The sequence below is a fragment of the Triticum aestivum genome, chromosome 2B (assembly GCF_018294505.1).
Source record: "Triticum aestivum cultivar Chinese Spring chromosome 2B, IWGSC CS RefSeq v2.1, whole genome shotgun sequence".
Classification (NCBI taxonomy): domain Eukaryota; kingdom Viridiplantae; phylum Streptophyta; class Magnoliopsida; order Poales; family Poaceae; genus Triticum; species Triticum aestivum.
The window spans coordinates 749,049,011-749,063,599 of NC_057798.1; the positions used below are offsets into that span (position 1 = coordinate 749,049,011).

Genomic DNA, 14,589 nt, shown 5'->3' on the forward strand with positions numbered 1-14,589 from the left:
CCAACCCAACATGTATCTTCGGAGACACCTGTAGAGCTCCTTTATAATCACCAAGTTACGTTGTGACGTTTGGTAGCACACAAAGTGTTCCTCAGGTAAACGGGAGTTGCATAATCTCATAGTCATAGGAACATGTATAAGTCATGAAGAAAGCAGTAGCAACATACTAAACGATCAAGTGCTAAGGCTAACGGAATGGGTGAAGTCAATCACATCATTCTCCTAATGATGTGATCCCGTTAATCAAATGACAACTCTTTTGTTCATGGCTAGGAAACATAATCATCTTTGATAAACGAGCTAGTCAAGTAGAGGCATACTAGTGACACTATGTTTGTCTATGTATTCACACATGTATTATGTTTCCGGTTAATACAATTCTAGCATGAATAATAAACATTTATCATGAAATAAGGAAATAAATAATAACTTTATTATTGCCTCTAGGGCATATTTCCTTCAGAGGGGCCGGGTCACACCTATGATGAAGCCCACGAAGACACTTGAAGATGACGGCTCACTTAAAGGCCCAAGGCCCAGAGGCGATTTAAGGCCTGTAGAGATAAACCGCCATGTATGCATAACTTGTATTGTAAGAAAGGAATAGAGAGACCAAGCCGGGCGCTGTTTATGAACCGGCCGGGACTCTGTGAGCCGCTGGGCGTCGACCTTTGTATATAAAGGGACGACCCGGTGGCGGTTCAGGGCAAGTAACATCAGATCAAGAACTAGGTCAAGCGGATTCGCTCCCTGGTTATCGATTCATAAGCAATCCCACCCAAAACTGGATCGGAGGCTTTTACCTTCACCGCAAGGGGCCGAACCAGTATAAACCTCATGTCCTTTGTCCCGTTTAACCCCTTTAAGCTTCCTAGTTGCGATGGCTCCACGACTAAGTCCTTACGCTAGGACATCTGACGTGACAATTTCACGACAAACCTTATGGCCAATTGATGTCCAGAGGGTGTTTGCGATCCCCCTCCCCACGTATAACATGTCAGATTTCATAGCTTGGAGGTTTACAAAGAATGGACTGTTCACGGTTCGTTCTGCTTATATGGAGGAATGGAAAAAAGCAACATGGGAGGAAATTGCAACATTCTAATGGCATGGGAGGAATAAATGTCAATACTATTTGGAACAACATCTGGAAATTATCTTGTCCGGCAAAAGTGAAGATTTTTATTTGGCGTACCTTACACGGAACCCTCCCGTGGCGTGTTACACTTGCTAATAGACATATGAAAGTTTCGTCCACCTACCCATCATGTTCGAACGGGCCTGAAGATACTAAACACTTGTTATTTATGTGTCAAAAGGCAAAAGAGGTGTGGGAGAAGTTGGGATTGCACGAAGCCATTAAAAAAGCTCGTGCGGTCGATCGTGCGGGAGAGGCAGTACTCGAATTTTTACTTCTTATGCCGGAGCACGAGCTATCTACAGTGGGCATACAGAATGTTCGCGAACTGGTCGCTATAACAACCTAGTATTTATGGTGAGAAAGACGTTCGCTAGTCCATCAGTGGAAGACCCAAGATACATACCAAATTTTGATGGGAGCACGTGCTATAACGACAAACTATGTTATTGCCCAATCCTCTAAGGCAACAAATAGAATAGAGAGATGGACAAGGCCCCCTCTAGGTTTTGTGAAATTAAATGCCGATGCTTCGTTCGATCAAGACATGCTTAGGGACACAGCGGGAGCTGTACTTAGAGATGGTAAAGGAAGATTTATTGTTGGAGGGAATTGGAAGATGGATTGGTGCGCAGATGTTTTAACAGCGGAAGCCATGGCACTACGTTTTGGCATATTACTTGCACAAAAGGCGGGAAGCAACCGACTTGTTAACTCCAACAACTTGGAAGTAATTGACACAATGAAGAATGGAGGACATACAGCAGAAGCGGCGGCGGCTATGTTTGATGATTGTTATTTTATGGCTTGTGATTTTTTGTTAGTTAGATTTGAACATTGTAATAGGGAGGCAAATAAAGTAGCTAATGAAATTGCTAGAGTACCTAAATTTTCTGAGACGAGGGATTGGTTTGAGGAACCTATGAGTGATATTGTAAAATTTTTTATAGACGATGTAACCATTATTACTAATAAATAAAAGGATGCTTCATTTTAAAAAAAAAAACTAAAGTTGCACCCAAACGACACGTTGTGATCAATCCATTATTGGCCCTCGGGAGTGCACGCAATTATCGCCTCACCTCTCGAGCACAGGAAGGGACGGAGACCAACATCAGCCTGTTCACATTCCTAGAACGTGGGCAGTTACACCAGAATACGAAAGACGAGGAGACTCACACGGGCTCATTTCTGATGTCTGCATGACTGCATATATACAGATAACATGTGTCGGAGTCTGAAGTGTACGCTCTTGGTCCATATTTCCAATCCTCCTCCTTCCACTTGCTGGTTCGTTCATTTGCCATGTCGTTCGCCGGCATATCCTTGATCCGCGACGGCAAACTATGGCCTTCCGGGTCGGCTGCCAACGACGCCCGCGCTGCCAGTGGGTACCACCTTCTTGTGATCGAAAGCTACTCATGCATCAAAGGCATCCCTAAAGGCAATCACATCAAATCTGGCCCTTTCAGAGTGGGAGGGTATCTCTGGTCTCTTGTGTACCATCCTAACGGTTCGTCGTTGGCCAGGGCCGGCTATGCATCTGCTTCCCTCGCCCTCGCTCAGGATGTCGCCAAGCCTGTAAAAGCGCAGTACGGGATTAGTTTCATTGGCCAGTTCGACGAGCAGGAGTCAACACACATTCGTTCACGTCAAGTACGTGACTTCCGTGGCAAATCTTGTGGTGTGTCCTATTCCAATTTCATAAGCAGGGATGACCTAGAAGACTCGGAACATCTCAAGGACGATAGCTTCATCCTCCGGTGCGATATCGTCGTCATCGAAAACGTCGTCAACACCAAGGGAACCGGCGCCGCTTCGCCATACGTTACGGTGCCGCCGTCCGACATGCACACGCACTTCACCCATCTCCTTACCGCCAATGAAGGCACAGACGTGAAGTTCAAGGTTGGCGACCAGACCATCACCGCACACCGGTCCGTCCTCGCGGCCCGATCTAGAGTCTTCAAGGCCGAGCTCTTCGGCCCGATGGAGGGCACGGCGACCACCAGCGCCATACACATACAGGACATGGAGCCTGGAATTTTCAGGGCAATTCTTGCATTCATTTACAGTGACTCTGAACCGGAGATGGGGAAGGGAGATGGTGAAGATGCGATGTGGCAGTGGACGCAGCTGCTTGTCGCGGCGGATAGGTACGATCTGCAGCGGATGAAGCTCATGTGTGAAGCTAAGATATGCGGGTTCATTGGCGTCAACACCACGACCACCATCCTGGAACTAACCGAGCAACACCGTTGTGACGGGTTGAAGAAGGCGTGCTACGACTTTCTAGGCGCACCAGGGAACCTGAGGGCTGTCGCGGCCACTGATGGTTTCGAAGACCTGATCATGAGTTACCCCTCCGTCTTGAAGGAGCTGATCGCCATGCTTGCGCCCTAGTTCATGGCTTCTAGATTTCAGTATCATCTGGTCCATCCGAATTGAAATGAAAGGAAAAATAAACCATCTAGATTTCAATATCATTTGGTATCTCATGGTAGAGTTGTTTTGATGAAACGTCGACTGCTGCAAGTCATCTTGCTTAGTTTCATTTCCCGTATGATGAGATGCAAGATGAGTTTTTATCTGTATTTAGTGATGATGCAAATGATGTGTGCTGTCAAATCTCAAATGGGTAGAATGATCTTCACCAATTCGTAAATGCAGCAATCCTGCAGCACACATCTAGCTAGGTTTACATAAACACCCACACTGTCTCAGGTTGATTTCATAATGCAAGCTTGGTGATGGCCGGGCTATTTTCTTCTAGTTGGTTTTTTGCATACCCCGGGGGAGGAGCTTTTGGTCTTACGCTGGCCAAAATCCCGCAGCTCCGCCCTGGTCCCCGGATGCCAACTCCTGCCAGGACCATCGACGAGCGAACATGAGAGGTTGGACGGCCCGGAGGCCTGGCGGGCAACGCCGAGCAGCCACACTGGCAAGCCCGAGCAAGCACTAGAGCTGGCGGCCGTTCTGGACGCTGGAGCCAACAGAGACGAGACACGGGCCAAAAACTACGACCAAAATGTTTGGATCAGGGCAAGCTTCCAACAAACACTGATGCAGTGAGCCATGGCATCAATTGCAGCTTCCAACTAATGGAGTGGGAAGTCCCTACCAGCATTGATATCTACAGCAGCAGCCTGAAAGCCAAACAACACATTTGGGGCAAAACATAGCAATTCGGATATTTAGCATTTCAGACAATAGCAAATAAGCACGAGTGCGGAACACGTCAATTATCAGTCTCAGTTTCTCACAAAATGACATCGCACACCATCAAATGAGCACAAGTACAGCCGTGAGACAAACATCAAGTGCATCGCAATTCTCATTTATAAATAAAGGACGACAGCAGCTTCTAGGCACCATCTTCGGTTCTTCGCCTCTTGGCAGACTAGTCTTCAGTTATCATAGATTCAGAGTCATTCTTGAAGGAAACATATCAAAAGCACAACAATTAAAATCATGGAAGTAAAAAATAACAAACATTGCAGCGTATACAAAACCAGTGTGAGGAGCGGAATATGTTACCATCATCTCTTCATCGTCGTCAAGAACACTCTGAAATACTGCACAGAGGGTCGAATTGCCGTCCCCTAATGCAAAGATACAAGCGATTTAGGAACAATCATTAACAAATGGCTACAGTGAAAAGTGAAGTAAACAAATGATCGAAATTCAAGAGGATCAATTACCTATCATGTCAGCACGGGACCAAGCTTTCATACACATGAGAGCTTCTACCATGCTTGGCGCAAGTTGGCCACGATGTGGACTAAGCAGTCTGCCATTGGTATTAAAGGCTGATTCTGATATCACCGCTGACGCAGGGATAGGCAGTATATCACGAGCAATTCTTTGCAAAGTAGGATACTTTGCACCCCCATACTTCCACCAAGTTATGATGTCTTCATCTGGTATTCTACGGATAATTTGCTCTTCCAAGTACAAGTCTAATTCTGTCTGCACTGGAGAAGCACCGATAGTAGGCCGTGAGGACATGTATCGATCAAATATGTCCATAATGTCTATTTCTCCACCAGCTTCTGCAGCAGCAGTGCTAACAGGCTCTGATGTAGCCACAACCCCATCAGCTTCTTGATATTGTTTCAGCAAATCAGCCATCAGCTTCCTTGTTTTTTCAACCTCCACAGCTGCATATTCCGTTCCATAGAGAGAACCAAAAATAGCTTGCAACATATGAAGCTTGTACCTTGGATCAAGAACAGTTGCAACAGACATAAGATCAAGTACATCTTTCCAATATTTGTCAAATTTCCACTTCATTTCCTCAGACATTGTTTGCACAAGCTCATTGTCACTAGCAACCCATTTCCGTATTGCCAACTGAATGCAACATATTTTACGGAAGAACATATTTGCAGTAACATATTTAGTGCCTGAAAACGACTCGCTGACATCATAGAAAATTTTAAGCCTGTCACAAACTTCCTTAGCAAACTTCCAATCATCTTTGGTTGGACAACAACTAAATGATTTCTCACGTGTCTTTAGTGTTTCAAAAATCTCGATGTATTCTAATGCAATAGTTAGCATTCTGTAGGTTGAATTCCATCTGGTTTTACAATCAAGAAACAACCTTTCCTTGTATTCAATGTTCAGAGTCCCTGCCATTTTTTCAAATTTCTCATGTCTCCCAGGAGTAGCTGACCAATATGCAACACTATCACGAACCCGCTCTATGCCCTTCTCCATGAGATCCATGCCATCTTTCACAATCAGATTAAGCATATGTGCGCCACAGCGCATATGCAGATATTTACCCTCCAATAGAAGAGATCTCAAATCCAACTTATCTGGCAAATGTTCCATACCTTCATCATTCGGTGTGCAATTGTCCAGAGTCACCGTCGACATCTTTCTCTCGAGATGCCACTCAACAAGGGACTCATGCAGTGCTTGACATATGACTGTGGCATTATGTGGGACAGGCACATAAACAAACCTAAGACAAGAGCAAAGCAAACATTTCAGATTGATAAGATAGTTTTACACTGATTAAAGCAACATCCCAGATTGCAATGAATGAACAAGCATTTCAGATTTATAAGGATTAGAAAAGAATGTTTTTTACCTCAACATAAAGCTCTTGAGTTGCCAAGATTCATCGAGGAAATGTGCAGTGACTACCATGTAACCTCTCTTCTGATGTTCTGCAGTCCACATGTCCGTAGTAATGGCAACTCGACCTTTAAAGTTTGCAAAATACTTCACCATCTTATCCTTCTCGGCTGCATACATACCCAAGATATCTTTTCTAATGTCATTTCTTGATACCATCTGAAACGTTGGTTGTAATGCATAACACAGCTTTTGAAAACCCGCATGATCGACGATAGACAGAGGGTAATCATGGGCACAGATCATCATCGCAAGCTGTTTCCTGGCAACAGCTTGATCAAACAGAACATCCTCCCAATCGGCTTCCCCATCGTCAAAAGCCTTTGACAACCTTGATTCCTGTGGGGCTGCCAGTGCCTGCCAATCAGCACACGACATCAGGTGGTCCTCCAGGTGTGAAGTGCCACCGGCAGCTTCTGCAGGAAGAATTTCGGCGCAATAGATGCAGTCGGCTTTCCATTCCCCGTCAACAAACACGTTCTCAAAATCGCTCCATATGAATGATGGAAGCTTTCTTCTCTTAGTGCCAACTCTGACAGACCCATCAGCGGCACCTTGTGATGCTTCGGCGCTAGTGTCCAGCGTAGCATCTGGAGTTGTTGAATGTCCAGCCAAATCTGAGCTCCGTGCTGCCGGTGCGGCGCTAGTTTCAGAAGATGCCATGCAAACTTGCTCTCAGATATCAACCCTACAAAGAACACATTTAGTAGTGAAGGTTGGTGCTAACACGAATAGGAATCAGACCTAAAAATCGGAAAACAGGAAACGTAAATAAATGGCGTACATTGGCTTCATAGCAGAGGAATCAGATCGATACAAACATGAAGCATACTGATATTATTACCACAAATGTACTTGTTCTATCAAATCGTATCGGATCAGGCTAAAATGTCCTCAGTTAGTAGCACTAATATCAGATCGATGCAGGTGTGAAGGGATGGGGGGACTCACTGTGGACTCCTCCAGTCCGGTACTCGCGGATTGCCGACCGTCGGCGGCGTCCTGCTCCGCCGCGCGCCGCCGCGGCCCTCCTGTGCGGCTGTGCCCCCCGGCCGTGTGCCCTGCTCCACGTCCGGTGGAAAATGAATGGGCGTGGCCGGTGGGCTTCGGCCCTTGCGGCGGCGCTCGTCGGATGGGGAAGGGGAAAAGAAAGAAGAGAATGGGGAGAGACAGAGATGGGTGGCGGCGCGGCGAAACTGGGGGGACTGCCGCGGTGCCGCCCTTGCTGGAGCACTATACGACGAGTCGACGATACATCTCTTGGGGTCCACATGTCATACAAATAAATATTCTTATTGATTGGGAGAGTCCGTTAGATTTCGGTAGACTAGTAAGCTTGCACGTGCAACGCACGTCTAAACTCCATCACATAATTATTAAACAGTTGTATGATTTTATATAGATTTTCATCTGCAAATTTTTCACTGAAAATAATATTTGTTTGGGTGGAAAAAAATCAAATCACATGGACAAATGAAGAAGGTATAAATAATATTAAAGATCAATGGAAATCTCTACTGAACATTGGTAGTCTCATATGCTTCCCATTGAACATCATACATTCTGTGAATTACCACTGCCCTAGGCAATCCACAATCCAGCTGTCTTGATTGTGAAGATCTGATATTGCTCAGTTCATTCTCATATACATCCTAATATACATATGCAGAATCGCGAAGTAAAAGCAGAGAGAAAGATTATACCGAATCTGGCGACCCTAATCAGATAGAGACATGAGAGAACAACTAAAAAAAACAATGAAAGATTTTAATGAATAAAATCTTATGCTTACATATCAATCCATGAGAGATAACTATATTTTTGCAAACTTTCATTACAACATTGTCGAATGTGTGATCAACAAAGACAAACTACAGTAGGCTTGTATCATGCTTTATGATTTAGCAGAGGCAGTCAACAGAGCCGAACTAATGGAGATAATTCATCTAGGTAGCTATAGGATGCATTATGATTTAGTTCTCCCCCAAACATGCTTCCTATTAACTCCAAAATCTGATATTGAAATGACACATTATTTGTCCTATCAGAATTTTTTAGACAGAGGACCATCACATTCTGAAACTGCATACTCATGCTCAACTTTTTCCAGCACAAAGACTAAGTTGTATGTGTTGAAAAATATCAATAGGATAAAGCATGTACGTGTACTAACCTTGACAACATCAATGGCCTTGTCATTCCTTCAGAACAACCATAATGAAACTATTCTTGTCTTCTCTTTCAAATTGAAAGAGATAATATACATGAACAAAGCTTATTTCTGAAGATACATTGTTGCTAACACCCAGAGAGGTTATGGTCCAGATTGAGTCGAGCTGCACTGGGTCGGTGGCTGGACAATGGTGGAGTTTCGGTTGCAGTGATGTGGCCATCGTGGTAGAGGCGAACCTCTGTGCTAAAATGCATTATAATGTCAGGTTAGAATCGAGGATTCTAGCAGATAAAGAAGGGATGGAGAGGGAGAGAGATGTCGGGTCGCTACCTTCTAGGTACCGATGGATGGAGCTGCCCGTTCCGAGGAGATAGGGTGGAGGAGGGCGGAGCTGGCAGCAAGGAGCACACGTCTGGCCTTGTTTGCCGTCTCTACACAGGAATGGTTACTTAGCAAGGTTCACAAAGAAAGAATATAGAGCAAGAACAAAATCTGCTACTTACATAATGTAACACGAATCCTCTTTTGTATGGATATATATAGAGCAACCTGCCACATGTTAATATTTTGACAGAGGCTCCAACTTTTTCAGTGGTATTCTCCTCGAAAATAACCCGCAAGTCAAAAAACTGCTTATGCAAGTAGCATATACTCCCTATGTCTCATAATGTAAGAGCGTTTTTAACACTACATTAGTGTCAAAAACGCTCTTATATTATGGGACAGAGGGAGTAGTTCCTTTCTTTCCAGAAGCTGGAATCACAATGTGCATCAGTTGGTACAATTCTCAATGATTACCTTGACAGTGTTCATAAATGTCTGTATTGATGTTTCCATGACCGTTAGATATAAGTTAATTCAGATAAGCAGTACCACCAACCTTTACCGAAATTCAGAGAAGCATGTACTGAATATTCATAGAATCATTTGTATAGTTGACTCATTGTATCTTTTCTCTCGGGTAGAACATCTTCCATGACCAAGCTTTAGCAATGCAAATAATAGAGCAATGCCACCATGCAAGAGAAAGACACCTGAATGTTCAAATAAAATGAGGATTGCTCCTGTTGATGCATGATCATAATTACATTTGCATTGACATTAAAGTTGAGGAACAAATGCTATATTGTTGATCCAAGAGATGCTAGCTAAAAGTAAATATTTCGCAGTATTACACCTAAAGTTTAATGTGCAGATGCAAGAATCTCTATCTAATATTACCCTCCCCACATTAATGTGACACGGTTGCCTTTTCCCATCTCTGTATATAATTTTTCATACAATCTAGCTTGCAAAACAGGTGCAAGGAACAGACTGTTTCTATGCAATAATATTAGAAAACCATAACCATGGCGGACATATATAAATATGTGATGAGCATTAAAATGGGAAGACAAAAAAGATAGTAAATTTCATGGACAAATTAACCTTTCTTCCAGTCAATGTTGAGACATGGTCCGGTTTTGCAAATTCTCCCAATAGAAAGTGAAAGTGAAGCAGACTACAATATATAGGGTCCACAAATCATGGCTTCTACTCCGATTGAAATATTAATTCAATTTTCCTTCATGTACATATATTACACCGCATATATCAATGCTTAAAGGAACCACTTCACATGAGTGAAGCTTCAATTTTAAAAAATGAAGTTCTCGATGTCCTACAAAAACAAATCTTATCAAACAAATCAAACAAGCTCAATGGGCTAAGAACAGAAGTCCTACAAATCAAAGACGCCAACCCTTAAAAACTCAATTGTACCAAACATCCGAAGAATTTGCTAGCTTAACAGTCAAGACCAAGCTATCAACATTTAACTGCAGTTGGCAAACAATATAGACTATATATCTAGTTCACTAAAATGACCATGCATCCAACGTTGTCAGCTATAATTAATGACCATTTACATCAAAATTTCATAATTCTCTGCCACGCATATACACAATTAGAAGGATGAAAGCTCAAAACAGATTATGAAGCATCTCTTGCATCAAATTGCAAGTAATTAAGCACTCTGGATGGACCCGGACGGCGGCGAGATCATTGCTCTGTCCATCTATGAACCAGACCTACGTACCTCAAGGGTCTCTCTTACTCTATCCATCTCAGAGCGGCTTTAGGCGGGCACTAACATTGATTATGTAATTTCCTCAAGATAAAAGAACATTATTCTGGAATTTAATATGTCATCACTTTTTTTGAGCTGTTAGAGCACCCGGGAGAAAAAGCTTTCAAAATGGTGGGCATTCAGTTGTAGTTCTTTTTCATGCAGATAGGCCTTCCAACTTTCCAAGAATCTTACTCTGGATTAATTACATAACATACAGAAGCAGAGTCATGTTGCTGGTCTATTGAGCATAAAATTAAACTTTGTATAAAAGCAGGGCTGTTAAGCCTATTATTCTCTACAAGATTACCTTCGTAGAACTATTACACACGATCGAATTTTACGCAGTAGAACAATGTCTAATTTCAAGCATATTGAAGTACAGGTATATGTTTTCTTTTAGTGAATATAGTGACACCATTGTTTGGTTTCAAGCTTGGGAGTTACAATGCATATAATCTCTCACCTGAGAAGCCATCACCGAGAGGCCTACCCATTCACAGCTCAAATTTTGACAGATTCATGAATTGCTTAAATTTGTCAAATTTCCCAGTTAGGTCACCTGGGAGGCTGGGAATCCTGAAGGTTAAAGATTATTAAACCATCACAAGTCAAATAGCAGATAAATGGAAAATAAGAAAATATAGAAGTACATCAGCAGTGATTGCAGCTTCTAGTATATCAAGAAAAATACGACGATCATCAGGTCACAATACATCTAAGGTCATACAGTTTGAAGAGTCTAACTGGGACTTGGAAGAATTCAGCAAACTATTATTATGAGCCAACAATTCCGTTTCAAAACATAATTGTTGAGATATAGGAGTATGATACTAAAAATTCCTTTCTTCAAATATCTTTCATATTTAAACTCGAAATATCTAGAAAATGAGAGCTTTGGCCTTCTTGTGATAACATGAAAGTAGCAGCTAGCAGCCATACTGCAACTCCATATTTTAGACGCTTTCAATGAATTCGTAAGACATGCAAGGACCGCTCACAGTTTTGGCGGAAAATGTGAGCAAAGCAAGTCAGCAAGCATATAATGATTTCTAGGCTGAGAAGAGTGTAGATAGACCTGCAATATTCTTATATACGACCCTTGGCCACTTATCCACTTCTCAAACAAACCATATACTAAAAGCTCGAATATAGATCATGAAAATGTTGCGATAATTTTGAACTTTGCAGTTCACAGAACACTATTAGTAGAAAGTAAGTAGTATTGTTCTGTGAGTTTAGTGAAACGGAAGCATGATTAGCATATCAAAATACCGTATTAGCCGACAATTGTATCTGGGAGAAGGACGGCGACGAGGTCTCACGTGGTCATCCATGATCGCAGTGGATGTAAATCGCATGGTGGTCGGTAATGAACTGGGGCAATATGGATGCACCCGATGGACGTTTTGAGCACAATACTTGATACAATAGCCTTGATCTTTGCGACCCCTCTCCAAAGCTGCCTTTCTATCCTGAAATCTCCAGAAAAAATCAAAATCAAAATCCGAGACAGATGGTAGCCGGTGAGGGGAACTAACCACGTGCTGCTGAAGTAAGCCTCTGCTTTTCATGTTCTGAGAGGTCGAATTTCACGCTGGTTCTAGTTATACTTGCCAGCCTAAAACTATTTGGTCACATATGGACATGAAGTCAAACTGATTGTCCGGGAGCTAAGTAGTTCAACACTTTTTCACTGCTAAATAGTTGAATAGCTAAGGGATATGTATACTGTTGTAAAAGTAGTTCAGTTATGGCCTTGTGTTCCTGTTTCTTTCTGAAATATCTGTGCATGTCCAAGTCGCCAAAGCCAAAGGGAAAAACGAAAAGGAATCAAAACGCAGTTAGTTTGAGTGGTACCGACAATAGTCTGGCACATCAAATTCACTACTTTTTTGGCAAACTGATTCACTACATTGATATATTCACAAAGTACAGAATTTTCAAATACAGATATACTACTAACTTCTACAATTCCGTCACAACAAACTGTTGAACCAATATGCATACAATGTTCCTCATACCATGGAGGGGAGCACGCCTGGTCGCGGGCATCGTCAGACTTGAAGTCATAGGAGAGGAGGTCGGAGCAGTGCTCCCTGCCATGGTTGTCGTGGTCGTGGAGGAACGGCTCCGGCGGCCCGCGGCTCCTGTGGCGAAGGGGGCGCGGCAGGCGGCTCCGACAAGCTGAGCGGTGGGGGGCGAAGGGAGGCTCCCGCGGCGAAGGGGGCGGCTCCCGCGGGGCGGGGCGAAGGGCGGCTCCCGCGGGGGCGGGGCAAAGGGCGGCTCCGGCGGCGGCTGACAGCAAAGGGAGGAACGGCGGGGCGGCAAAGGGCGGCTCTGGCGGCGGCTGACGACCACGGGAGGAACGACGAGGTGGCGAACTGCGCGCGGGGGAACTGCCCAGGCGGGAGGAGGAGGGGAGCGAGAGTCGTGCGTGCCGCGTGCGTGCGTTGTTGGTAGATTTCTTTTTTAACAACGGGGCAGGTTAGCGATCGGCTTAATGCGTGGCTTGTTGTGTTAAACACGGAAGGATTATTAGTCATTAGATATTGTAGATGAACGGTTAAAATTGTTTGGATCTGCCCCTCTTTTCCTTTTATAGTGGTAGTAGATAGATTCAGTCCGTAGGTCTAGCAATTTCCGTATTCAGATATATCGATATTCATGGATATAATTGTTGCTGACCATATTGGTCAGATCATCAGAATGAACACCCAAACAACAAATAGCAACAAAATCAAGATAATCAAGACCATACAAGTGTTAGCCATTACCGTTTAGGGACTCTTTGATTTGCATATTGGTCAAACTGAACACACAAACAACAAAGCAACAATTTCAAGATAAGTAAGGCCATACAAGTGTTAGCCATTCTCGTTTAGGGGCCTCTTTGATCTGCATAATTCTTACAACATAGGAATGGAAAAAAATGTGAGAATGTAGTGTTTGATAAGAAGTATGTTTAATAGCACGGTAAACACAAAGAAATTATACCAAGAGGTTTGAGTGAACAAAAATTTCCTTCCAAAAGATGGTACAAATGAATCATATGAAAAAAATTCCTAAGGGTATCTCCAACGCGGGACCCTCAAAACGCCCGCAAACATTTGGATCGACGTGTCTGGATGACGCAAATCATCCATGTGGTGCCCGCATCGGACTGCGGACGCGTCTACATGTTTGAATTCCCATAAACCGGGCGCAAACCAGGGGAGGTTTGCGGGAGTCCAAATGTCTGCCACGTATGTGCCTCATCGGTCGGTCCCAAAATCCTCTCCTTGCGAAAACCCCTCTTGGCCTGAAATGGTTGCCACGGATTCTTGTCGGTCAAGCCTTTCAAAAGCGGAAGTGACTCGACAACTTGATGACGGTAAACCATGCGATCGAACGAGCGGACGACGCCACTTCAATGTTGACGCGGTGACCGAGAAGCCTCCTCCAATCGAGACGCCGCATTGAAGCCGACTGCCCGCAGGTTCGCCGACAAGTGGGTATTTAAGCACGGCTCCGGCGCCATCCACACCACACTCCACCTCTCCTTTCCTCACCGCTCACGGCTGTCGATCCTCCTCTCTTCTCTGCGACGATGCTGAAATCGTGGTTCTGTCTGACAAGAGGTGGCTCCGGAACTCCTTCAAGTTCTGGATCGTGACGCCGCCGTCGCTCTCCAATGCCATCATCCTTCATGGCGACTGGCTCCTCCGGGAAGCAGGAGACACAACAAGAGTCACCCCTCCTCGTGGAGGCCGTCGCGACGAAGGAGTACCTGGCGTTCCTCCTCGAGCGGTCACTCAAGGACCACTGTCCGTCGTCACGTCTCCACTGTGTAAAGGCGGAGCCGCCACCAGCACCTCTCCAATGCGTTAAGCACGAGCCTCCCTTCCCTCAGCACAACCGCGGCGTCCAAATCGGACGTCCCTACCCCGCGCCCTTCCGCCGCTCAAAAGACGACTACGACACGGACGGTGACGGAGCTGCCACCGGCCAGGCATACAAGATCACCGTCCACTACAAACTAGT

At 44.3% G+C, this 14,589-nt stretch overlaps 1 protein-coding gene and 1 long non-coding RNA gene across 2 annotated transcripts; both read right to left on the minus strand.

The window, feature by feature from the left end:
- Positions 1-4,303: 4,303 nt before the first annotated feature.
- LOC123047123 (zinc finger BED domain-containing protein RICESLEEPER 2) lies at positions 4,304-7,525 on the minus strand. Its single transcript, XM_044470616.1, has 5 exons — positions 7,238-7,525; positions 6,240-6,974; positions 4,840-6,110; positions 4,676-4,740; positions 4,304-4,571 (listed from the first exon to the last, which is right to left on the minus strand). The coding sequence occupies exons 2-5, from the start codon at positions 6,947-6,949 to the stop codon at positions 4,539-4,541; spliced, it is 2,079 nt and encodes a 692-aa protein (XP_044326551.1). The 5' UTR covers positions 6,950-6,974; positions 7,238-7,525; the 3' UTR covers positions 4,304-4,538.
- A 934-nt stretch (positions 7,526-8,459) lies between these two features.
- Positions 8,460-9,559, minus strand: LOC123047124 (uncharacterized). The gene is made up of 3 exons (XR_006422797.1): positions 8,963-9,559; positions 8,790-8,890; positions 8,460-8,702 (listed from the first exon to the last, which is right to left on the minus strand). It is a non-coding gene; the product is annotated as an uncharacterized lncRNA (long non-coding RNA).
- Positions 9,560-14,589: the final 5,030 nt, after the last annotated feature.